This window comes from Aristolochia californica, unplaced genomic scaffold, assembly GCF_029961685.1.
Source record: "Aristolochia californica isolate CCGP_79_NKW_82.1479 unplaced genomic scaffold, dmAriCali1.0.hap1 SCAF_5, whole genome shotgun sequence".
NCBI classification, from domain to species: Eukaryota; Viridiplantae; Streptophyta; class Magnoliopsida; order Piperales; family Aristolochiaceae; genus Aristolochia; species Aristolochia californica.
This window is the reverse complement of record NW_027182214.1, coordinates 5,477,467-5,505,227: the sequence shown is the minus strand read 5'-3', so window position 1 is coordinate 5,505,227 and position 27,761 is coordinate 5,477,467. Positions and strand designations below refer to the sequence as shown.

The window sequence follows — 27,761 nt, the reverse complement described above, 5'->3', positions numbered from 1 at the left end:
ATTTTCCACTTTTGGATCAGCCCTCTAAACCAAGCCAATTCATGTAGATTTTCCTTTTTTTTGTATTAAACATGTTTTGAAAAACATCATATAACTTTTGTAAGTTGTCTGTACTAGAGTACAACTTGGGACATATGTCCCAAATTTGCTTTGCGATGTCAAGGTGAACAACATTGTTGGCTACATGCTCCTTCATGCTATTAATTAACCAACTAATGACCAAAGTGTCATTCTTGAGCCATTTAACATTAGAATTATCTTCTTCATCAATCAATGGAGCTAGTTTGGTTAGATATCCTAAGTGGTCTCGAGTTATGAGAAACCTCCCAACCAATTGTGACCAGCTCAAATAGATAGACAACCCTCTCAAGGGTATGGTGGTAATTTTAAGAAGATCACTTTTACTTCCTATGTAATATTCAGCCATCACTTAATGCTCAAGCAATTCACTTATATGTAATATGTCAAACTAACTCAATTTTCAAACCAGACTACTGAACATAAGCAAACCAAGAGAGAATAGACCAACCTGAGCCTAATAGGCATTTATCATCAATCATATATCAACCCAACATGAATATAAATTAACCAAATATTTAAAGTGTTGGCTTATAACCTTTCTCAAATCTGAGTTGATCTTGAAGGCATATCAAATCTCAAATGTCTTAAAATAGAGCCTTCAACCGAGGAAGGATTAAACATGGGAATATGATACTTGAAATGCAATTCGGATGCAGCAAATATTCTAGCTTGTCATGTTTTAAAGCGAGTAAATAATCATCAACATATTAATCATACCAACGAGGAAAGCTTTCAAAGAAAGTTCTTGGACAACTCGCTCAGGTATCTTTTAAAGGAGGAAACTTGCCTTCTTTTTTACTTGCTCCACCAAGCAAATAAAGATCACAATCTTTGCTTCCTTTTGTCCTTATATCAATTAGGAAAATTCCAGAGAATATTCTAATAGAGGAAGCCTTCAAATAAGTAAACTCCAACACTTTCTTTCTTTAAACAAACTCCCCTCAACAAGCTCTTGAAGAAGGAAACTTTCCTTCTATAAACATGCTCCAACTTTATGATTTAATCACAACTTAATCTTACCTTTTTTCCTAAAAATCTTTTAGAAAAGATTCCCAAGAGAGTAACACGGCCAATGGAAAGCCAAAAATCCATTGCAAGAACCAACAACTCTTTCAAAACAAAATTCTTCTCGGTAACCAAGAAAACAACCTTCACCGAGCTCTTTTGAGAGCGAGCCATACAAACATCAACTTAAGCAATCTTCAATGAATTCAATCATGATCCACATATAAGGCAAAAAAACTGAACAAATCTTCATCCAACATGTATTTTCCAAGGAGAGAAATCAAACTCTTATGCCTAAACCAAGTACTAAAAAAACACTAGAGTTTCATGCTAGAGAATAAATCATATAAAACACTCAAATTCCTATCCAATTTGGACAAAAATCTCATGTATCAATCAATCAATCATTCAAGACCAAAGAATGATAAAATATCTCATCAATGAGAGTAGAGAAAAACCTTATCTGTGTGCAAGACCGAGTTCTTGCTTCACCAATAAGAGATCCACGTGAAGCTTGATAAACTACACGCATTAAACACCATATTATCTCCAGGATCCTAAATTTGTTGCTCTAAAACCATGTTGAATTTAGGATCCCATAATGAAAGACGTGAAGTAATCAGTCAAAGGTAGATGATAGGCCGAAGGGAAGGAAGAAGAGAGAAAAAAGAAGGGAGAAAGTGTGAGAGAGAGCGGTGGACAGCTAGATTGTTTTAGAAGGGAGATAAAGAAGGATTAGGAGGATTAGGGTTTTAGTCATGTCCCTAATCCTCTCACATGTATTTATAATAATTGATATATAAAAAATTAAAAGGGACATCCTTTACCCTAAGAAAGGAGGAAAAGGGACAAAAATCAAAGATCATTTACATCATTGCCATTATATAAGTTGTATCTTCTAACATTTTGAAACCTAATCATCCTAATCTAAACCCAAAATCACCAACTTTAGAAACCATCACTTGATGCATGATAAATCACGCATAAATCAAACAACACATGAATTTTTGTGAACCCTAGAGGCTTAAATATGAAATCAAACACCTCAGTTCGAACAAAAGATCAATCTTCCTCCCATCCCTGTAAACCCGAATTAAACTCTATCTATCTTCCTCCCATCCTTGTAAACTTGACTTAAACCCAACTTAAACCCGACCAGTCCCCACATCATAAACCCGACTTAAACCAGACTTAAACTCGACCATCCTCATAAACTGACCCCTTCCTGATTTGCCCCTATCCTGTTTTATATCTCCATATTGTCCATAGGGTTTGGATTTTTGGAAACCCGTCACCGACCTAAAACCTAGTGAGTTTTTTTTTTTTGGACCCATCCCCTACCCACAAGGTGAAACGCAAAGTTTTTGGATCAAGTCGAGTCAAGTTCTCAATGAAACATGACACAATACCCAACCCATCCTCTACCCTCTTATTCTCCTTCTTTGTGATAATGATAAAAAAATAAAATGTGAAATAGAAAGTTTGCTTTGTGGCGATTGTCACCCACTCAACCGACCATATATCATACCATGTCATAGGTAAGAAAGATTTACATGTGCCTTGCTAAGTGTAGCTACGGACACTCTTTTTTCCTGGTTATTGGTTTCCATTCGTCAAACCATATAAGGCCTCACAATAATATGACAAAAGTGTCCAAAATAGAGGTTGATAACGTAAACAAATTTTTTTACTTCAGGAGCCTCAAAATTTCCAAATTCGGTGGACTTCATCTTTACTTCTTTCGCATTGAAATAAGTTGCATGCCTATTAGTGCACCCTGAGGGAAAGTGAAGGTGAATGAACTAGTTGATTCACTTTCACTCGCTCCAGTGTAAAACAAGTTAAAGTGAATTTTGAGGGTTCACCCATTGCGTCTTCCTCTCTCTTGACACTCATTGCATCCATCTCTCTCTCGACGCTTTCTGCATCCTCCTCTCTCTTGATGCTCTTTGCTTCCCAACCCTCATCTCTCTCATCTCTCGCTCTCTATCGGCTTGCCATCATGATTTGCTACCACTTTTCATCGTCTCGTTGTGCTTCTGTACCCTCAACCACATTCTCTTAGCCGTCTCGTCGAACCCTCTCGCCGTCCCAACACCTCTCCGTCTTCCTGCTTCAGCTTCGATTTCCCTCTCCCATTACCTCTTTTCCCCAACTGTCTTCTCTCAGCTCCTCTCTTTCTTCAATTTCCCCCTTTCGGCTTTGATTTCCCTCTCACATTATCTCTTTCCCCAACCACCTTCTATTTGCACCTCTCTTTCTTCAATTTCCCCATTCAGCCTCAATTTCCCTAAAAAATCTCTCCCCATTCGGCTTTGATTCCCCCCGAATATCAGAAAGTATTCTAGTGTAACCCATTCTATAATTATTTTTTAGTTCAGTTTATTGTTGGATTTTTTTTAATTTATGTGTGATTGAATGGTATTGAATATTTGATTTTTGTGCCTAATTGAAATTGAAGTGATGATTGAATATTTGGATTGATTCAACAAGCGAAATTTAATTGATTATTACATATCTTTGATTATATAATTTCTGTATTTAATTAAAATCTAATTGAATTTTAGTAATTCCTATGTGTTGGCTTTTCAATTGTTAGGGTTTAGGGTTTAATTTTTGTATTTTGTCCATATGGTTAATTCAAATTATAATTTATGTACATTTAGGGATTAGGATTTTCAATTGTTGGGGTTTAGGGTTTAATTTATGTATTTAGACCATAGGGTGAATTGAAATTATAATTTTTGTGTGTTTAGGGTTTAGGCTTTTCAACTGCCTTCCACCCTGGATGTTTGAGAGGCTCCTGATAAGACTGGGGAACAAAAATGGAGGAAATGGCCAAGAGAAATTGACAACATACAGGGGACAAATGATGATGAGATTTAAATTTGGTATGGGATGAGAAGTAGATGGCATGGTGCATAATATGGGTTCTTTTCTAAGGGAAATAGAATGAGTAGCATATTGTGGGCCAAAAATAACAGGAGAAGATAGATTTACCTCGGTGGGATCCGTAAACTCAACATGTATGGTGCCAGCTAGGGTTTTTAGGGGTTGAGTTATTTCTATAGCATGGGGCATAACCGATCGAGGAGAACCGGGTTCTGAAGGTAGACCTAGAGGAGCATTGTCAGAATAATATGGATTGTCTTAAAAAAATATGACATCCCTGGACACAAATATATGTTGAAGAGTGGGATTATAGTAAGCATAACCCTTTTTGGGTGCGAGAGTATCCTAAAAAGATACACTTGATAGATTTTGCATCAAGTTTCTTGTGTTTTGGGGAAGAAATATGGACAAAACATTGACACCCGAAGACTTTTCCGGGTAGTGAAAAAGGATCATCATTGGGTAATAATAAAGAGCAAGGGGATTTATTGCCAAGAATGGAAGATGGTAACTGGTTTATGAGAAAGCATGCGGTAAGGATTGCATGTGGCCAATAAAAGTATAGAACTTTCATGTCATATAGTAAACCGTGTGTTACCTCAAGAATATGATGGTTCTTCCACTCGGTTACACCATTTTTATTGAGGGGTGAAGGCGCACGAGGTTTGAAGAATAATGCCTTTTTCTTGGCAAAAAGAGTCAAGGTCTTTGGGGGTGTATTCTTTGGCATTATCTGACCGGAGTATTTTAATTTTCTAACTCAACTGAGTGAGCACCATAGCATGAAAAGATTTTAAAATCAATGGTATTTAAAAACGCTCTTTAAATAGAAAAAACCAAGTGGTACGAGTGAAGTCATCAATAAATGTGATAAAATATTTTACATGAGAAATGTTTGAGACGCTCAAGGGTCCCCATACATCAGTATTAATTAAGACAAATAGAGTGACACTTTTAACATCTGGTCGAGGTGAGTATGTAGACCTCCGATGTTTACACATTTGACAGACTTCACATTGAAACAATGACCTCTTTTTCTGAGTAGGAAAAATATGATGAAGAGATTGTGTGGACGGATGTACCAACCGATTGTGCCATAACCTGGTTTCAATTTCACTGATGGAAACGATATTTATTTTTGGCACATCTAGGTGGTAACCATATTTTTTAAGTTCAGTTTATTGTTGGATTTTTTTTAATTTATGTGTGATTGAATGGTATTGAATATTTTATTTTTGTGTCTAATTGAAATTGAAGTGATGATTGAATATCTAGATTGATTCAACAAGCGAAATTTAATTGATTATCACATATCGTTGATTATATAATTTCTGTATTTAATTAAAATCTAATTGAATTTTAGTAATTCTTTCCTATGTGTTGGCTTTTCAATTGTTAGGGTTTAGGGTTTAATTTTTGTATTTTGGCCATATGATTAATTCAAATTATAATTTATGTACATTTAGGAATTGGGCTTTTCAATTGTTGGGGGTAGGGTTTAATTTATGTATTTAGACCATAGGGTGAATTGAAATTATAATTTTTGTGTGTTTAGGGTTTAGTCTTTTCAACTGCCTTCCACCTTGGATGTTTGAGAGCCTCCTGATAGGTCTGGGGAACAAATATGGAGGAAATAGCCAAGAGAAATTGACAACATACATGGGACAGATGATGGTGAGATTTAAATTTGGTATGGGATGAGAAGTAGATGGCATGGTGCGTGATATGGGTTCTTTTATAAGGGAAATAGAATGAGTAGCATATTGTGGGCCAAAAATAATAGGAGACGATGGATTTACCTCGGTGGGATCCGTAAACTCAACATGTGTGGTGCCAGCTAGGGTTTTTAGGGGTTGAGTTGTTTCTATAGCATGGGGCACAACCGGTCAAGGAGAACCTGGTTCTGAAGGTAGACCTGGAGGAGCATTGTCAGAATAATATGGATAGTCTTCAAAAAAATGACATCCCTGGACACAAATAAATGTTGAAGAGTGGGATTATAGTAAGCATAACCCTTTTTGGGTGCGAGAGTATCCTAAAAAGATACACTTGATAGATTTTGCATCAAGTTTCTTGTGTTTTGGGGAAGAAATATGGACAAAACATTGACACCCGAAGACTTTCAAGGGTAGTGACAAAGGATCATCATTGGGTAATAATAAAGAGCAAGGGGATTTATTGCCAAGAATGGAAGATGGTAACTGGTTTATGAGAAATCATGCGGTAAGGATTGCATGTAGCCAATAAAAGTATGAAACTTTCATGTCATATAGTAAATCGTGTGTTACCTCAAGAATATGATGGTTCTTCCATTCGGTTACACCATTTTATTGAGGGGTGTAGGTGCACGAGGTTTGAAAAATAATGCCATTTTCTTGGCAAAAAGAGTCAAGGTCTTTGGGGGTGTATTCTTTGGCATTATATGACCGGAGTATTTTAATTTTCTAACTCAGTTGAGTGAGTACCATAGCATGAAAAGATTTTAAAATCAATGGTATTTAAGAACGCTCTTTAAATAGAAATAACCAAGTTGTAGGAGTGAAGTCATCAATAAATGTGATAAAATATTTTACTTGAGAAATGTTTGAGACGCTCAAGGGTCCCCCGTACATCAGTATGAATTAAGACAAATAGAGTGACACTTTTAACATCTGATCGAGGTGAGTATGTAGACCTCTTATGTTTATTCATTTGACAGACTTCACATTGAAACTATGACCTTGTTTTCTGAGTAGGAAAAATATGATGAAGAGATTTTGCGGACGGATATCCCAACCGATTGTGCCATAACCTGGTTTCAATTTGACTGATGGAAACGGTATTTATTTTTGGCACATCAAGGTGGTAACCATATTTTTTTAGTTCAGTTTATTGTTGGATTTTTTTTAATTTATGTGTGATTGAATGGTATTGAATATTTGATTTTTGTGTCTAATTGAAATTGAAGTGATGATTGAATATCTAGATTGATTCAACAAGCGAAATTTAATTGATTATTACATATCTTTGATTATATAATTTTTGTTTTTTATTAAATTCTAATTGAATTTTAGTAATTCCTATGTGTTGGCTTTTCAATTGTTAGGGTTTAGTGTTTAATTTTTGTATTTTGGCCATATGGTTAAATCAAATTATAATTTATGTACATTTAGGGATTAGGCTTTTCAATTGTTGGGGTTTAGGGTTTAATTTATGTATTTAGACCATAGGGTGAATTGAAATTATAATTTTTGTGTGTTTAGGGTTTAGTCTTTTCAACTGCCTTCCACCTTGGATGTTTGAGAGCCTCTTGATAGGACTGTGGAACAAATATGGAGGAAATAGCCAAGAGAAATTGACAACATACAGGGGAATGATGATGGTGAGATTTAAATTTGGTATGGGATGAGAAGTAGCTGACATGGTGCTTAATATGGGTTCTTTTCTAAGGGAAATAGAATGAGTAGCATATTGTGGGCCAAAAATAATAGGAGAAGATGGATTTACCTCGGTGGGATCCGTAAAATCAACAGGTGTGGTGCCAACTAGGGTTTTTAGGGGTTGAGTTGTTTCTATAGCATGGGGCACAACCAGTCGAGGAGAACCTAGTTCTGAAGGTAGACCTGGAGGAGCATTGTCAGAATAATATGGATAGTCTTCAAAAAATATGACATCCCTGGACACAAATAAATGTTGAAGAGTGGGATTATAGTAAACATAACCCTTTTTGGATGCGAGATTATCCTAAAAAGATACACTTGATAGATTTTGCATCAAGTTTCTTGTGTTTTGGGGAAGAAATATGGACAAAACATTGACACCCGAAGACTTTCAAGTGTAGTGAAAAAGGATCATCATTAGGTAATAATAAAGAGCAAGGGGATTTATTGCCAAGAATGGAAGATGGTAACTGGTTTATGAGAAAGCGTGCGGTAAGGATTGCATGTGGCCAATAAAAGTATGGAACTTTCATGTCATATAGTAAACCGTGTGTTACCTCAAGAATATGATGGTTCTTCCATTGGTTACACCATTTTATTGAGGGGTGTAGGCGGACGAGGTTTGAAGAATAATGCCATTTTCTTGGCCAAAAGAGTCAAGGTCTTTGGGGTGTATTCTTTGGCAGTATCTGATCAGAGTATTTTAATTTTCTAACTCAATTGTGTGAGTACCATAGCATGAAAAGATTTTAAAATCAATGGTATTTAAGAACGCTCTTTAAATAGAAAAAACCAAGTGGTACGAGTGAAGTCATCAATAAATGTGATAAAATATTTTACTTGAGAAATGTTTGAGACGCTCAAGGGTCCCCATACATTAGTATGAATTAAGACAAATAGAGTGACACTTTTAACATCTGGTAGAGGTGAGTATGTAGACCTCTAATGCTTACTCATTTGACAGACTTCACATTGAAATTATGACCTTGTTTTCTGAGAAGGAAAAATATGATGAAGAGATTGTGCGGACGGATGTCCCAACCGATTGTGCCATAACCTGGTTTCAATTTCACTAATGGAAACGATATTTATTTTTGGCACATCTAGGTGGTAATCATATTTTTTTAGTTCAGTTTATTGTTGGATTTTTTTTAATTTATGAGTGATTGAATGGTATTGAATATTTGATTTTTGTGTCTAATTGAAATTGAAGTGATGATTGAATATCTAGATTGATTCAACAAGCGAAATTTAATTGATTATTACATATCTTTGATTATATAATTTCTGTATTTAATTAAAATCTAATTGAATTTTAGTAATTCCTTTGTGTTGGCTTTTCAATTGTTAGGGTTTAGGGTTTAATTTTGTATTTTGGCCATATGGTTAATTCAAATTATAATTTATGTACATTTAGGGATTAGGCTTTTCAATTGTTGGGGTTTAGGGTTTAATTTATGTATTTAAACCATAGGGTGAATTGAAATTATAATTTTTGTGTGTTTAGGGTTTAGGCTTTTCAACTGCCTTCCACCTTGGATGTTTGAGAGCCTCCTGATAGGACTGGGGAACAAATATTGAGGAAATATCCAAGAGAAATTGACAACATACATGGGACAGATGATGGTGAGATTTAAATTTGGTATGGGATGAGAAGTAGATGGCAAGGTGCATGATATGGGTTCTTTTCTAAGGGAAATAGAATGAGTAGCATATTGTGGGCCAAAAATAATAGGAGATGATGGATTTACCTCAGTGGGATCCGTAAACTCAATAGGTGTGGTGCCAGCTAGGGTTTTTAGGGGTTGAGTTGTTTCTATAGCATGGGGCACAACCGGTCGAGGAGAACCTGGTTCTGAAGGTAGACCTGGAGGAGCATTGTCAGAATAATATGGATAGTCTTAAAAGAATATGACATCCCTAGACACAAATAAATGTTGAAGAGTGGGATTATAGTAAACATAACCCTTTTTGGGTGCGAGAGTTTCCTAAAAAGATACACTTGATAGATTTTGCATCAAGTTTCTTGTGTTTTGTGGAAGAAATATGGACAAAACATTGACACCCGAAGACTTTTCCGGGTAGTGAAAAAGTATCATCATTGGGTAATAATAAAGAGCAAGGGGATTTATTGCCAAGAATGGAAGATGGTACCTGGTTTATGAGAAAGCATGCGGTAAGGATTGCATGTGGCCAATAAAAGTATGGAACTTTCATGTCATATAGTAAACCGTGTGTTACCTCAAGAATATGATGGTTCTTCCATTCGGTTACACCATTTTATTGAGGGGTGTAGGCGCACGAGGTTTGAAGAATAATGCCATTTTCTTGGCAAGAGTCAAGGTCTTTGGGGGTGTATTCTTTGGCATTATCTGACTGGAGTATTTTAATTTTCTAACTCAGCTGAGTGAGTACCATAGCATGAATTTTTTTTAAAATCAACGGTATTTAAGAACGCTCTTTAAATAGAAATAACCAAGTGGTACGAGTGAAGTCATCAATAAATGTGATAAAATATTTTACTTGAGAAATGTTTGAGACGCTCAAGGGTCCCCATACATCAGTATGAATTAAGACAAATAGAGTGACACTTTTAACTTCTGGTCGAGGTGAGTATGTAGACCTCTGATGTTTACTCATTTGATAGACTGCACATTGAAACTATGACCTTGTTTTCTGAGTAGGAAAAATATGATGAAGAGATTGTGCGGACGGATGTCCCAACCGATTGTACCATAGACTGGTTTCAATTTCATTGATGGAAACGGTATTTATTTTTGGCACATCTAGGTGGTAACCGTATTTTTTTAGTTCAATTTATTGATGGATTTTTTTTAATTTATGTGTGATTGAATGGTATTGAATATTTGATTTTTGTGTCTAATTGAAATTGAAGTGATGATTGAATATCTAGATTGATTCAACAATCGAAATTTAATTGATTATTACATATCGTTGATTATATAATTTCTGTATTTAATTAAAATCTATTTGAATTTTAGTAATTCCTATGTGTTGGCTTTTCAATTGTTAGGGTTTAGGGTTTAATTTTTGTATTTTGGCCATATGGTTAATTCAAATTATAATTTATGTACATTTAGGGATTAGGCTTTTCAATTGTTGGGGTTTAGGGTTTAATTTATGTATTTAGACCGTAGGGTGAATTGAAATTATAAATTTTGTGTGTTTAGGGTTTAGGCTTTTCAACTGCCTTCCACCTTGGATGTTTGAGAGCCTCCTGATAGGACTAGGGAACAAATATGGAGGAAATAGCCAAGAGAATATGACAACATACAGCGGACAGATGATGGTGAGATTTAAATTTGGTATGGGATGAGAAGTAGCTGGCATGGTGCTTAATATGGGTTCTTTTCTAAGGGAAATAGAATGAGTAGCATATTGTGGGCCAAAAATAACAGGAGAAGATGGATTTACCTCGATGGGATCCGTAAACTCAACAGGTGTGGTGCTAGCTAGGGTTTTTAGGGGTTGAGTTGTTTCTATAGCATGGGGCACAACCGGTCGAGGAGAACCTAGTTCTGAAGGTGGACCTGGAGGAGCATTGTCAGAATAATATGGATAGTCTTCAAAAAAATGACATCCCTGGACACAAATAAATGTTGAAGAGTGGGATTATAGTGAACATAACCCTTTTTGGGTGCGAGAGTATCCTAAAAAGATACACTTGATAGATTTTGCATAAAGTTTCTTGTGTTTTGTGGAAGAAATATGGACAAAACATTGACACCCGAAGACTTTCAAGGGTAGTGAAAAAGGATCATCATTGGGTAATAATAAAGAGCAAGGGGATTTATTGCCAAGAATGGAAGATGGTAACTTGTTTATGAGAAAGCATGCGGTAAAGATTACATGTGACCAATAAAAGTATGGAACTTTCATGTCATATAGTAAACCGTGTGATGGTTCTTCCATTCGGTTACACCATTTTATTGAGGGGTGTAGGCGCATGAGGTTTGAAGAATAATGCCATTTTCTTGGCAAAAAGAGTCAAGGTCTTTGGGGGTGTATTCTTTGGCATTATCTGAGATTTTCTAACTCAGCTGTGTGAGTACCATAGCATGAAAAGATTTTAAAATCAATGGTATTTAAGAACGCTCTTTAAATAGAAATAACCAAGTGGTATGAGTGAAGTCATCAATAAATGTGATAAAGTATTTTACTTGAGAAATGTTTGAGACGCTCAAGGGTCCCCATACATCGGTATGAATTAAGACAAATAGAGTGACACTTTTAACATCTGGTCGAGGTGAGTATGTAGACCTCTGATGTTAATCATTTGACAGACTTCACATTGAAACTATGACCTTGTTTTCTGAGTAAGAAAAATATGATGAAGAGATTGTGCGGACAGATGTCCCAACCGATTGTGCCATAACCTGGTTTCAATTTCATTGAAGGAAACAATATTTATTTTTGGCACATCGAGGTGGTAGACCCCCCTCCCCCCCTTGTCCATGGCCTTCACCAATCACCTGCTTCGTTATAAGATCCTGAAACACACATGAAGTGGGTGTGAAGGTGATGGAGCAATTAAAATATTTGGTGAGCTGACTAACTGATAAAAGATTTAAAGGGAAGGTAGGAACAAAAAAGATATCAGTGAGCAGAAGTGATGGTATAACAGAAGTGGATCATTTCTCTTGAACTTTAGTTTGGGAGCCGTCAGCTATGGTAACATATTTATGTGAAGACACATAGAAACTGAGTGTAATAAATTTTTGTTACCTGTCAGATGCTCGAAGGCTCCAGAGTCAATTATCCAGGATGAAGAAGAGATAGATAACATACCTAAATCTGTGGTGGCAGTGGTAGTTGAGGAAGTGCTTGGAGTAGAACCCATCATTGTTCTTATTTTTCGGAACATCTCATACTCTTCATCAGTCAATGTTTTCTTTGCTATTGGCATGGTAGACCGATCTTCTTTAGTTTTACTCACTTAGGCTTGTTTAGCCTTATTCTCGTTTGGTTTTCGAGTGAGTTTATAACATCTTTCTCTTGGGTGGTCTTGGATGCCACAGTAGGACCAGTCTTTCAAATGGAAGCTTTGGTCTCTAGAGTGGCCAAAATTCCCACAATAAGTGAATTCCTTTCCATTTGTTCCGTCAAACCCTTTCCTTCCACCTCTTCCTCAACCTCCTCTATAATTTCTGCCTCGACCTCGGCCTTGGTCAGATGATGATCCCCTATGTCCAGAGTACATAGCAAAGGATACTTCGGTTTTAGAGGAAGAGGCATCTGGAATAAGGAGAAGTGTGACACATACATCATCAAAAGTGGGAACCGCGGAAGTGCTAAGAACTTGACTCTTAGCTACTCCAAGATACAGTTGGATGTTAGCAAGGCATATGGTCATGACTAAGGCTTCTTTTTGTTTGTTTTGGATAGAGATATCCGTGGAGGCAGGCTGGGCAATTTTCCACTCTTGAAGAATACCTCTAAACCAAGCCAAATATTCATGGATATCGTCTCCTTGTTTAGTGGCAAGCATTTTTTGGAAAATATCGTATGGCTTGTGTAAGTTGTCGGAGGTAGAATACAACTTAGTACATGTCTCCCAAATTTGTTTAGTCGTGTCAAGATGAATAAAATTATTGGAGACATGTTCTTCAATGTTATTAATAAGCCAACTAATCACCAAAGTATCTTTCTTCAACCACTTGTTATTAAAAATATCATCTTCATCAATAGGTAGTCCACGAGTGGTGAGGTGACCAATGAGGTCTTTTGTAATAATAATCCGGCGAACTGATGTGGAACAACTCATAAAATTTGATACCCCTCGCAAGGGTACAATAATAATTTTGAGGATATCACTCTTGTGACCGATGTAATAGTCACCTGTAATAAGCAATTCACTTTAAAAAAATTTTCCAATCAACTAATAGCTAATAAACCCAAGTATATGTTTTTAACCAAATCGGTTAATGGAGAAACTTTAGCATCAAAGCTAAAAGATCATATTTCTGAAAATTTTCAAATAATCACTCATAAAAGGCTCAATGCCATTCTTCTTTATCAGGGAATCTCGTTCCCATAGAGTTATAACTCTTTATGCAAAAAAATTGCAACATAAACTGGTCTTAGTCAACAAAATTTTCAAACAGACAAAAAACTGCTTTGATAACTTCTTCTAATCCAAGATGTAAATATTCCCACAACCACATGCATAAAAACATCTCTAAACTATCCTTTTAATATACGAAAACCAGTAGCATAAATCAATAATATCATAAACAAAAAAAAAACTTATCTCATTAGCTTCAATCTAGCTTCATGAAGAGCCTTTTATGATCAATCTTCTTTGAGCATTCCTTTGACGTGGGGATCCTAAATTGGTTGCTCTGATACCATATTGAATTTAGGACCCCATGAATAATATCTTGAGCAAGGGGAGAGAGAAAGAAAAAAGTGCAAAGGAAAGAGGGCTCTCGGGTAGAGAGAGGAGAAGATGAAAAAACTAAAAAGAAGAGAGGGGGATTTATTTCACGTGAATGAAAGAAGATGAGAACTTGATTAAATGTCTCAACCAATACCCCCTATTTATACTATTTCCAATACATAATTAGGGAAACTCCTTAATCAATTAGGATTCCTACTTTCCCTTATAATACATCAATCTAAGGAAGATAAATCAATCATATAAATCAAGGAAGACATGCAAATCTTTCCAAATCATGTTGGAAAGATACTAGTTCGTCATGTACATGTGGGTCCCACTTGATCATCAAATCTTCTAATGTATTCCAGCTCATTCCAGCTCATGTGGTGATTCCTCTTGGCTGACATCCTCATGGTGGGTCCCACATTAATTGCACATCATGGTGGGTCCCACATTGTAACATGATCAACAAACAAGATTCTAGAGAAGGAGTGTTTTCTCTCACAGAATGTAATGACAACATGTGCATTTGACATGCAATTCATTTATGTACTTGCTAGATGGGAAAGATCAACAACTGATTAACGTGTATTGAAGTCAGCATTTACGAGATGAGATAACCCTGGGTACCTGAAGGTAAATAATATTTATTTACTAAGTATTTTTATCTATTATTATCTTCAATTAATTTATTTGGAATATATCTTCTATTGTAGGTAAATATTATTTAGTTGATGTTGGTTATGCAAATCTTTCAGGAATTTTGGCTCCATTTCGAGGCACTTGTTATCATTTGCAAGAATTTGGATATAATCTTCCCAAAAATGAGAAAGAATTGTTCAACCAAGGCACTCATTTTTTAAGACTACTATTGAGCAAACTTTTGGGGTTATAAAAGCTCAATTTCAAATATTGAACGACGCTCCTCCATTTACTTTTGAGATCTAGATAAAAATTGTAATTGTTTGTTGTATATTATATAATTATATACATATGAGGTATTTCAAGGATATCTTTGAAATTGAAGAGGATGATTCAAGTGATGAGTTTGGTGGAGAAAATGATGAGGCTGATGGTGTAATTGATGATGAAGATAAAGTTGATAGTGATGATGATAGCCAACTAACAAATATTCGGAGGGAGCGTGGAGTACAAGCAACAAAAACATCATATTACTGAAATGCATTAGCAACTCATATGTGACATGATTATTGATTGATTATTGTATCTGAATATGAACATGTAGGTTATCTTTCACATGTACTAACTTGATGTTTTTTATCTTAATGAATTTGTACTTGTGTGTGCATGATCATAAATTGATGTTTTTTATATTAAAGACAAAAACATGTTGTTATCTAAACGTTCACTTTTATACTAAGAATTGTGCATTTTTACAAGTAATTCAATTCATTGTTAAGTATTTTCAAAGAAATTATTTCATGGCTTTAAAAGTATTTAACTAAATTACCCTTTATCAAAGTCTTTTATAATAAAGTATACTATTTATTTATTTATTTATATAAATTCATGACTTTTAATAATATATTTAATTACTAATTTAAGAGAGATAACGTAGATATTATAAAAATCAGAATTAAGATAGAGTAGATAATGCAGATATTTATTCATAAATTATAAAAATAACCGTCTTTGTTTAGTTATTTTAATTTTATTTGTTATAATTAGTTAAACTAATAATTTAATCTTACGTCATAATTATATTATTAATTTATACTACACTAAAATCTATCTTATGTTATTAATAAAATATCATATTCTTTTATATTTATTACTGTTAATACTATATTAAATTATTAATTTAAAAATATTAATTAAGATATTATTAAAATAAGAATTTGATCAAGTATCTAGATTGTTTAAGTATTCTATATTTTATAATAATTAAATTAATAATATAATTTTAACTTATAATTATTATATTAATTTAGACTAACTATAATCTATCTTAATTTATTAATAAAATACCCTATATAATTATTTATTATATTAACACATTTTAGTATTCTATTAAATTACTAATTATAAAAATAAACTTATTTGTTTATATTTATTATTTTTAAATATATTATTTATTTAAATATATTATAAAAAGTAATTCATTCTCTTCTTTCCATTATATTTTTTATTTTATACATTAAAAAAAATACTTTCGGTACGAGCGCCTACCACGAAAAATAATTGCACTTTCCGTTTCCCTTCCCCTAACACCCCCAAGAGCTTTAGCTTCTGGTTGTCACTTCCGTTCGCCCTTTCGATTGCACTTGTTGACCTTTTCTACACGTTCCGGCCCGTCTTTGGTAGTGATGGACTTCCTGCAGGTGGTTATGTTCGATTCTTCGATGGATCTTCTTTGCCTTCTCTACACGTTTCCGGCCCGTCTTTGGTAGTGATGGACTTCCTGCAGGTGGTTATGTGTCGAAAAATTCTGGGTTCTTCCCATAAAAGAGTTACGGATCTGTAAGGATGGAAAGAAGAGGAATTCTCTTGTTGGTGTTAACCACATTGGTCATGGGGAGAGGATCCGGATCTCCATATGGTGAAATATTACGGGTTTTGTCAGGACTAGAGCATTACGAGAATTTAATCAGAAAAGATGTAAGTGGAATCCTGGTCTTTCATTTTTGCGCTCTTTATTTCTATTTTTGCTTGTAAGCTAAACTTGTAAACTCGGGGAACTTTAGGATTCTCCGTCGCCTAGCCCTATGCCGTCAGTTGGAGGGGATAAATCTGGCACTAGTTTGTCAGGGGCCCCATCAAAACCTAAGCAGATTTCGGGGGGTTCTCCTGTGAACCCAAAAACAACGCAAACTAGAGATGGTGGAGGTAAGTTTGATGTTCCGGGAGATAATCAGCGAGGAGGCAGTGTGGTAACGGCCAAGGGCAGGAAAGAAGATGGGGCTTCTGATACTCCTGGTGATGCTCAAGGAACTGCGCATTGTGATTCCTTGGAGAATAGCTGCACCGTTCAGAGCAGGCTAATGGCGTGTCTTCGTCCTGGAAATGGTAACCGACCTACCCGATTTATGCTCGTTTTATTTTGTACTGGATTTTAGATGTAGACTCTTTTTCCCAGCTTAGAGAATTTTCATTTTGTTCTTCAGAGAAGATCGACCTTTTAAGATTGACTTCTTTGACTAATTTTAAACACTTGACGGATTTGTTTGTGCTTAAGATTCAACTCTATTTAACCATGGTTAGGTGAACCAAGATTTGGTGAAGACTGGCCTTTGGGCTCACCTCAGGATTAGTCAAAATAGGTCATCGTGGGAGGTTCACTTTTACCTGGAAATGGTAAATGGATGTCATGTGGTGAGAGAGAATGTAGCCAGGCTTAATCTGAGTTCTATTTTGCCATGTTGTAATCCAATTCATAGGTCCATGTTAGTGTAAGGAACAGATCTTTTTCATCAGTATCATGATTTCCTATCTGGCTCATTTGCAAAGTCCTTGGTATTCCTTTGTTTTGTTTGTATCAATTTGCTTCTAAGTATACTGTTGTGGTATAGTTTATCTTTTACACCCCTTCTTGTGCATGGCATTATTCAAGTGATTTCGTATGTGTGAGGTATAGTTACAATAAATTTATTATCCTTGTCTTGTTTACTTACGATCTTTTGCAATTTTTTTGAGTCAGTAATTTTTCATCTCATATTTCTACCTTCAGGGCCTTCTAAATTATGTCTATTGGTCAAGAATGAAGGGGACACTGACCTTTCTGTGAATATAAGAGTTCCACCTTCTGTAAAGATCAGCCAGAAAGTGCTACAACTTCCTAAGCACCGACTTAGACAGGTCTGGTTTCATAAGTCTTTCAATAGCCTTTCTCAAGTTGGTTATCTTTCATTGAATCATTAGCTTCGGGAAATTTCAAACTCTTTTATTTTATTTTTTATTTTTTTCTGTGAGAAGACAGTTGTATTCTTAATACGATAAAAAATTTACACACGGCTTCACTTCTTGAGGATTTTGAGAGTGAGAAGAGTGTCCTTATATGAGTTGTAACCTAAACTATGAATGGTGGGCTGGGGATCTGGAAGGTCAAAACTACGAAAGTTACTCTCCTTATGAAGTGGCTGTGGTGCTTCGGATTGGACCTTGCTAATTGTCTGGTGTCAAATTGTCTCTTCAAATTACCAATTGCAGGAAAATGCCTCAGATATATGGAAGGCCATCACCTCCCATATTGGGAGTTTCAATCAGATATTAGATTATGCATCAGAACCAACATGACCTCTGGCTTGTACAGAAAACACTGGGTGCTGAATTTCCCCTTATCTATATGTTTGTGTGGGACCAGGTTCTGTTAGCCGGATGTTTGATTCTTCAGATGGTGGGTGCTGGAATCATAACCTTAGATAGCATATGTTTGATCACAAGTTGACTCAAATGGTCTAGCAATTGCTTGGAAGATTATGGCTCCATTGGGAGTTGAGTTTTTCATCTAGTCTGTGTTAAAAAGGAAGACTCTCACTTGTGAACAACTGCAGCGAAGAGGCATGTCTCTTAGTAATCCAAACCAGAAATTCTTTAATGTGGAGCTTGAATCCTTTGACCATCTCCTCATCAGCCCATTTGCTTGGGAAATTTGGTACTCCTACATGAGGCGATTCAGAATTGCTCTTTGTATCCCAAATTCCTTCTCCGACTTTTTTTTTTTTTTTTGAGAATGTGCATTTTATTATTCAAACAACAAACTAGAAGGGTCACCTTACAATGAGGGATTGGAGGGTGAACCCCCCCTTTGGTTAAGGAATCTGCTAAGGAATTAGATGAATCAAAACAATAGGACTTGAACAAACATGAGAACAAAGTTCTTGAATTTAAAAAAAAAAAAAAACAATTCCATAGTCACCATGGAGGATCCTTCTTGTCAAAGCACCAATAGATGTTGACTGAAGAGTCTCCTTCCACATACGGAGAGCCTTGAATTGACCAAAACAATCTTTAAAAATCTTCAATCCATGACGAATAGCATGAAGCTCAGCAGAGTGGCATCCATTATGCCTAGGGGTCCAACAAAAAGTGGCGAGAATAACATCAATGGAGTCAGGGAAAAAACCTCCAAAACCTGAAAGAGGAACCATCAAAATTAAGTTTGATAGCTCCCTCACTAGGAGGAGACCGTTCAGCCATAACCTTCTGTCTGGGTAAGGAAAGGTACAAATTAGAAGTAGGGTAGTCACTCCCAGAAATTATATTAGTAACTACATTAAAAACTTTTAGAATCTCACACACCATTTCAACTTTTTTTCATTCATCAAGACTTGGCAAACAATCATAAGTTGGTTCTCTAACTTTAAATCTAGAGAATGCATCTTTGAATTTTAATGCAGAAGACAACATGTCATAAGTGGAGTTCCAATGAGTTAGACAATCAATAACAAACCTCTTTCCACCTAGTTCTAGTTGTTGTACAATTTCAGAAAAAGTGCAAAGTCTTGCTTCAGGCAGATTTATGAATTTGACACTCTCATGCACATTCTCAATGATATCCTTAATCTGAACAAGACCATCTTGGACTAATAAGTTCAGAATATGAGCACAACAACGCACATGAAATAACTTCTCACCACAAATTAGTTTTTTTTTTCTTGAAAAATCTTCTTTCAAAACTCTCATACAAACATCATTATATGCAGCATTATCAACTGAGATACTAAATACTTTATTTTCGATTTCCCAATCTTTCAAACACTTGTAAATAGCATCTGCTATATAAACGCCATGACGACGATGAGGAACATGCACAAAACTAAAGACTCGTTTATGTAGCTTCCAATTACTGTCAATAAAATGCTCAGTAATAACCATGTATTCAATCTTTTGATTTTGGGACTTCCAAAGATCCGTGGTAAGACTAATCTTGTTAATCTCTTATAATAAAATTTTCAATTTCTTTTTCTCTACCTCCTTCTTAATGGTCTTACGGGATATTTTCTCATAATTCACATTTGCCATCTTCATTACAAAATTAAATCCATCCTCTTCTACTATCACGAATGGATGCTCATGCATAAGAATCCAATGAACAATGAGTACTCTTATTTTAGCTTGATCATATTTGCCTCCAAAATCCATAAAAGGAAGTCTAGATGGACTCTGATCAACATTAGACCCCACTCCCACTTGTTGAAAGTTTATGATTTTTTGTTTCTCATTGCCACTTTTCTACCAGGACAGTGTTTCAAATGTCGACTCATATGTGTGGTCACTCCACAACTAATAACACTCAAATTGATTTTGCAATGAACACATTGAGCCTTGTTTGTATCATTAATTGAGACTTCTTTGAATTCCAACCACATATGAGACCTTTTTTGTCTTTTTGAAGTATGGGTAGAGTCACCTTCATCCTCATTTAGGGTACTTTTATCTGGGCCTACTTCTATTACATTAATAGTTCTAGAGGGTAGTGACTCTGGTGGAGTTGAGTCACTATCTATGGCCACACTAGAACTAGTGTTAATTATTGATGTCAATTGAGGAGGAGGTGTTGACATTCTTACTTCTACAAAAAAACAAAATTACAAATTAAAAACATAAAGGAAAAAAAGCAATCCAAACAACAAAGATCCTACACATAATCTAAGATACTTATCAGCAATAAGGAGAACAATGCCTACGAAGATTAACAATTCTAAGGGGAACACTTTAATGACATTGACAGGAAAAGACAAAGCAAGATTATCAAAACTGCTGAAGTAGGAACTTGTATGTACCTCCTTAGGGAGGTTTCTACATTAACTATAACTTCAGAACACAATATCCTAAAATAAAATTACCTACCCCTGACCTTTAACATTCTTATATCTCTAAAAAAATCATATCAGGTAGTAATTATTCTGTTATTTCTAGATGATTTTTTTTTCAATGAATGTTTTTTACCTTTAAGTGAGTAAGTCTGGGGTATTTTAGTTCATTGTAGTTACTACCTTTTAATAGTAAATTACGGAAAGAGATCTCATTATGCTCGATCCGCCTTTCTGATCTCTCTCTCTCTCTCTCTCTCTCTCTCTCTCTCTCTCTCTCTTTCTCTCTCTCTCTCTCACACGCACACATACACACACACTTCTCTTTTCCCTCTTCTTTCTTCTCAATCTCACTTTTTCTCTTAGTCTTCTCTTCTCATAAAGAGTAATAGGATTTCATGGGGTTAATGTAGAAAGATCATGGGTTTGATACTGACTTTAGAAAATTTAAGAGAAGGTAGAGTCCAAAGTATAGGAATAAAAGGAAAATTCGGACAAAAGGGAGAGTTTCTTACCGAAGTCTTGATGGATCTTAGCTTCAAAGAATACGATTCGAGAAAGAGCTTCCCAAACCTTTTAATTTGTTGGAAAAAGGTCGAATGAAACACCCACAGTGCCGAATCTAAGGAGCTACAAAGAGGTGGTGAGTTAAAACATTAATACAAAACACTTAAAGCGGAGAACACAACAGAACAGTAACTAAAAACATAAAAATCAAGAGGCTGAGAGGCGAGAGTCATTACCTTTGAGAAATGAGTAGGAAGGAGCTCCTAAAACAGCATCAGCAGGAAGCGTTTGTCCGCTCGAAGATAAATAATGGAATACATAAGATAAAAATTAAAAAAAAATCAAGTGTTAGGTTGGCGACAAAAAAAAAAAAAAAAAAACAGAAGATTAGGATAAAACAACTCACATCTTTCTGTTGGACCATCACTTTCGTCGGCGAGGAAGAACTTCAGATGAAGAAATCGAAGAGGTAGAAGATAAGAGATGAAGAAATCGCAGATGAAGATATCAAAGACGACTGAGACAGAGTGAGGAATCCAAGAGGGAGAATGAGGGATATGAAGACCAAAATCCCCCATTTTCGATGAATCGCCGACTAACGAACGACGTTTCTGATCCCTAATCCTTGATTCCCGCGAGAAAATCCTACTGCCAGTGCCAGAGACAGAATGGAAGAGATGATGAAACCTTGCTCTTGCGGCGCTCTTCTCCCGAGTCCCGACTCCCCCGAATCCGGGGTCGCTCGTTAAGTTAATGAGCCGGCTCGCGATTTTTTGAACTGAACCTTGGTTCGGTCAAGTTCGGCTAGTTAACTTAAACGAGCCTATCCTGGATCTCGAACTCGGTTCGAGATCCAGGTATATCGAATCGAACCAAGCTGAGCTCAAGCCGCTCTCGAACCGGCTCGGTTCGATGCCACCCCTAGAGACCAGAGTTCTAGAATGCAATGCTATTGCTCAAAAAGATCATTTGTTGATGAGGCTTCCCATTTGATAGAATGATAGCATGAAGTTGGAGAATCAATTTGCCAAGAGCTAGTTTGGCTTGATGATCTGAATTCTCCAATCAGTACTGATTCCCATCCTCATGAAAAATGGTCAAGTGAGGTACCTCATGAAAAAATGGTCAGGGAAGAAGTTGGTTAAAGCATTAATAATGACAGATATTTTGAAAGTGAGAGCCCCATTTACTTTCAAGGTAGAGATGGAGCTGCATCTCTTATGAGCATTAGCCAGAGTAGCAAAATTTGGTATTTGCATCTCCCTCAGTAAGCCATTTGGAGCACACTTTCTGCTTCCAATTCTTATGCTTATGATTTACCTCTTCTTCCAAGGAGAGCCTAATAATAGCCCTACGAGAAACCTCTACTATGGTCAATGAGTGGTATTCTCTAGTATGTTTGATATCCTAAATTTCCTGATATCTTCATGCTGCCAAAGGTGTCAAGGGCCCAAGATTTTATTTTCAAGTTAAGCTGCTTAACCTTGAGAATTAGAAAATGGATGTACCCCAACTGAAAGGCCTTCTCACCATTCTCTAAGAAGGCAGGGAAAGCCCTCATCCTCGAACCTCATTTCCTTGCGAAAAAAAGGATTGGGCCCTAGAACTCATGCATGCTGTCCAAAAGGACCAGGCAATGTTTGGATATTGGTTTGGTAAAAAAAGGTTTGTGATTAACCTCGTTATTTTATGGATCCATGTTAACCATGGGCTTGACTTCTCAAGTTCTCTTGGTAGGAAGTGTCCTGTTGCATAATCTCTTACTGAAAATGTTGTAATTGATTTCCAAGTGTCTTCTTGTTTGGGTTTCTTTCTCTCTTTTGTGGTTAGTCTAAATCGAAGTACTCAAGGCTAAGATGATGGCTTTTGATTAGTCTAAATCAAAGTACTCAAAGCAGTAATCATTAGCCAATAGGCTAAGATAGGCAGAAAAAGTGAAAAAATGGAATTTTTACCCTTCCAATCCAGAAATTTGGGAAAAACCTCAAGGAGATTGCTGAAAATGGAGAGAAGATCTACAAAATCGAAAGAAACTTGCCCAAGACTTGTGCTATGTCATTATCTACTTCCCATATACCTTGTTCAGTGCAGGAAGCCTTGTGCTCTCTAGAATGGAAACAAGTTATGGATGATGAGATGGGTGCTTTGGTGTATCGGGGAACATGGTGTCTATGTGATCCACCTACATGAGCAGCTATTGTGGGGTGTCGTTGGGTTTTTACTATTAAATATAATGCGGATGGCTCTATTGAATGGTTTTTTTTTTTCCTTAGACCCAACTTCACATGGTATCAGAGCAGGGACTCATATGTGGGCTTCCACCCAAATTATCCACTTGTAGAGTCACAAAAAAAGGCTCACACGTGAGGGGGAGTGTTAAAGAATAGTCCCACATAGATTAGTGAGTACAAAGATCTTGAGTTTATTAGTGGGAAAGAGGCTTCCTAAGTTGGCTAGTCATTTTGTGATGGTTCTTGGACCCAACTTTACATCTCTTTTGCCCATAATTCATTTTCCCATTTTCTTTTTGTGTCTGGCATGTAAATTTTTTCTTCCCTTCTAAGTTGATTTTTCAACAAGGCCCAAAGGAGAATGTGTCTTGTATCAGCTTGATTTTCTTCACTTGGTCAAAATCTTGAAATGTAATTTTTACCAATGGTAACCTACTCGTGCAGGTCTGAGTCATATGCTTTCACAAGAACCAAAGTTTAAATGACTCTATCACTTCCATCTGAATCACTTGAATTGATGATACATCGTTATTTGAGCTGATACCTTATGTTTTCCGCTTCTCCCATGTCAAAATGATGTTATGTTTCAAAATTTTTTCCCTACTCCTTTCTCCATTGCTAGCAACTTCTAAAAACAGTCTTTCTGAGGCATTACAATGCGTCCTTTCTATCAAATCCAGTGTCTCACTAATCTTCAAAAGAGAAAATAAAGGTGCCTCAGCAAATGCTTAGAACCAAGAAAAAAATTTAAGTTCGATGCACCAGGACCTTTCAGATACCCGAGAATCAGAAAACCAAAGTGAAGACTGATGAATTTTGGATAATTGAAATGTCACTTTTCTTTTTAAGTAATGCTTTTAAAGTAATATGTATGCTGGTCTGGAGTAGGGAAGTAGTACCCAGGGGCCAATCCAAGTGGACTTAGACAATTTGAACACAGCCATCCACTAGTGACATCATAATCATAACATTAAATTGTATGAATTATTTCCAAAAATCTGCAAAGTGATTATACACTTCATGATTTCAAGTCTCTCATCCATCGTCCACCAGTTCACTAACAAGATTATTTTTCATTAGTTATTTCTTTTATAGTGTTTCATGGTGTTGAGGTCACATTTCAATGTCGTAAAGATGATTTATTAATTGTTTTTCAGGTCAATATCTCATTAACAACGCAAGACAGTGTAAAAATAGTACTGGACGCTGGGCATGGAGAGTGTATTCTTCACAGCAGCCTACCAGAACCCACCTGGAACTTTTTCCAAAATATACCATCTTATGCTACTCGCTTGACCCCCATCTATGGTGCTTACATTTTGTTTTTAACAGTATTGATTGTTGGAGGGGTTTGGACCTGCTATAAGTTTGGGAGGCGGAGCTCACGAGCAGATGGTGGTGTCCCATACCAGGAGCTTGAGATGGGTCTCCCACAATCAAGTTCAGCTTTTGAGGTAGGCACCGTAGACGGTTGGGATCAGGGCTGGGATAATGACTGGGAGGATAAACCGAGTACGGGGACATCTGAAATCAGGCCAGTTGTAAGTGTCTCAGCAAATGGGCTTACTGCAAGGACAGCTAATAGAGAAGGCTGGTATGATGATTGGGATGACTAGATTTTACTAGAGGAATGAAGAAAATAATATAATTATTTTTTAAAGAGAAACATAAACACTCACAGATGAAAAAAATACTTACTTGAATGGAGAAATGCTTGCCGTATGTGCAGGTATGAAATGACCCATGCTATAATTTTGGTTATATTCATGAAAACAAGCATTCTTTCAGGTTTCTCTTCATGTGGTGATCAATCCATGTTTAATGATAACTAGAATTTGACATCGGGTAAGTTGTCATATTCTGCAGAGGAGAGGGACGGGCCCTTGTGTGTATGCTGCAACACTAGGTCAAACAGTGGAAACTACAAGTAGAATTCTACCTTTGTAATGTTTATTTTGTCTTCTTCATCTCTGTACTCTTCCTGAGAATATTTTCCCTGTTATTCTACGGAAAGAATGTGCATGTATGCCCGAGTTTGTTTCCGCTAGACGTTTGATGAGTTATTTGGTGTTGTAGTTTTCTTGGAAATTGATTTTAGAGTCGATTACCATCAATTTGGGGTGATGGAAGAGGGAAATGAAATTTCATACACATGATTGTAAATATGAATTCATAGTGATGCCTTCATTTTGACTAGTGCCTCAGCTACATTTTAATGAATGACCTGGTCTGGCCTTTCTTATAAAAATTTGTGTTCATTTTCTTGGTAAAATTCGATTTACATTCTTTATTTGAAAACTGTGTGGCGCTTGACTGAACTCATGCAAATTAAACTTGCCAATTACATAATTAGACTGAAAGTTAATTTGTTAATCAAAAGAACATGAAAGATGGTAATATTGGAATAGGAAAATAATGCTCTTTGTTTAGAAGATTTCGTCCTCGCATGCTTCAACGAGAAAGTCTTTGTGCGATTCAACTGGGATGGTTCCTCTTCATGTCCTGCATTGGCTAGTCACCCATGAGGATTAGGATGCTTCTTCAATGTGACTTCATATTGGATTTTTAACACTTCCCCTTAAGTAAGAGTTTGTACCTTCAGTTTATAAAAAAATATATTTTCTTTTAAGACTTCAATTGACAACTTGTGTATATTTGAAAGTTTTCTCTTAAGACTTCAATCGACTTAGAAATCTTCAGAATTTCAAAAGATAACTTGGATAATATTAAAATATGTTTGATTGAACCCATTGAACCCCACTTGCACACAAAGGTTTCAAAGGCAATGGTAGGGATCTAATGGATGTTTTCCATGCAGGGTTTTGAGAGATTTTTACATGGAACTTTGATTGGGAAGAGATATATGCGATAAGCTGAAATTAGGGTTTTTTGTTCTTTTAGGTAGGTAATGGTGTTTGAGGGTTTGGTTGAGTAATTTAGGGTGTTAAGGAGATGGTAGGATGGGTGGATATGGGTTTCAGGTGTACAAGTGGGGTTTTAGAGAGAGATGGGAGTGAAAGTGATGGAAGGTGTTGAAATTTAGGATTTCATAATGTATAATCACAGTAGAAGAGGTTTAAGGGGTGAGAAGAAGAAGAAGAGTTGTGGAAAGAAGGTTTTAGGAGGAAAAGTGACGAATTTGGAAAAAAAAGGAGAAATATTAGGATAATGGAGTTATCCAAACCCTCCCCCTTAAGTTGTATTTATTGATATCAAAAGTACTAATATCATAAGAATACCATTCACCTTAATAAGAATGAATAAGAGACATAAATCATAAACCAAGTACATCACTGCCATTTTTATGATATGCTTCTTTATTTACCATAATGCCACCATTGTGTGGGCCTTCTCCTTGGTTCGTGGACTTGAACCCATCTTCCACACACTTGGACATGTGAGCTTGGGCCCATCTTCTAACACTCTCCCTCAAGATGGGGTGAGAGAACATCATAAACACGTAATTTGTCGCAAATGGTGTATAAGATCTTTTCGTATAAAATGGCAGTTCACCATATCTTCCAACTGGAGGGACTCAATTTGGGAAACAATTATGGTAAGGGTTTATGGGACTCGAGAGGATGTGGGACTTTGTATTTATAGAATAAAGAGGACTATGAACAAGGTGGAACAATTCTAGAGATGTTAGGAGTTCTCTAGAGAAGAATTGGAAGTGGATAAAAAAGAAACATGGTTTACTTAGAGTTGGTGTCAATTAAGGATCCAAATTTAGTAAGTGGTGACTTGCATTGAAAGGGAAAGACTTAAGAGGGAAGTAGGACTTTTGTTTAGGTAAGAGGGGATGTTGAAAAGAATCTAAGAGAATGATAGGTCCTATAAAGCTAAATCTTGGGGGAGGGGTGAAATTGATAGGTTATCAAGTATAATAACTAATCTTCATATTTGGCTTTGAAATATCCTAATTACATAAGCATATAACAATTAACACAAACACAAATAATCACAATTACCCAATGATTTTATAGTAGATCATAACCCAAACTCAGGTTGTTACATACATTCCCATGGTGTTTGCACTGACAACGGTTAGCCAATAGAACCCAACAGACCAATCTGTTAGGTGCGGAAAGCTACCGCCTACAAGAGTGGACGGAACTACTTTGACACGCACCCCGCCCATTCTTGATTGTTTCTCACGGGATTCGAACGCGGGACGTGGCGTGCCCAGCTCTAATACCATGACAGCGGCTAGCCAATACTACCCAACAGACCTGTCTGTTAGGTGCAGAAAGCTACCGCCTACAAGAGTGGACATAACCACTCTGACATGCACCTCATAGTTGAATTCACTATATGAGTAGCCTAACAACACCACACCACAATAGTTGGGATCTATGGTTAGCAACAACTAGTTTTGATGTCTTTTGGCTAAAAAATACCCACTTGGTGCCTATGACATTATATCCATCCAATAAGGGAATTAAATCACATA

The 27,761-nt window shown here is 36.2% G+C and overlaps 1 protein-coding gene across 3 annotated transcripts; it reads left to right on the top strand.

Annotated features, from left to right (window-relative positions):
- The first annotated feature begins 16,048 nt into the window (after positions 1–16,048).
- On the top strand, positions 16,049–25,537 carry LOC137965879 (uncharacterized). Of its 3 annotated transcripts, none has more exons than XR_011116159.1 (5): positions 16,049–16,416; positions 16,503–16,824; positions 17,486–17,613; positions 24,466–25,037; positions 25,175–25,537. XR_011116159.1 is itself a non-coding variant. In XM_068812254.1 (5 exons), coding segments are annotated over exons 1-5 (1,020 nt in total). In that variant the 5' UTR covers positions 16,049–16,284; the 3' UTR covers positions 25,176–25,537. The 3 variants fall into 3 exon arrangements, 2 of the variants coding, with proteins under 2 accessions (XP_068668355.1, XP_068668354.1); XM_068812254.1 differs by having other exon boundaries at positions 24,466–24,902; XM_068812253.1 differs by having other exon boundaries at positions 24,466–25,537.
- Positions 25,538–27,761: the final 2,224 nt, after the last annotated feature.

Coding starts and splice junctions, on each gene's coding strand:
- LOC137965879 (XM_068812253.1), top strand. CDS start 16,285: ATGGAAAGAAGAGGAATTCTCTTGTTGGTGTTAACCACATTGGTCATG. Junction 16,417..16,502: donor AGAATTTAATCAGAAAAGAT/GTAAGTGGAATC, acceptor GGGGAACTTTAG/GATTCTCCGTCGCCTAGCCC. Junction 16,825..17,485: donor GTGTCTTCGTCCTGGAAATG/GTAACCGACCTA, acceptor TTCTACCTTCAG/GGCCTTCTAAATTATGTCTA.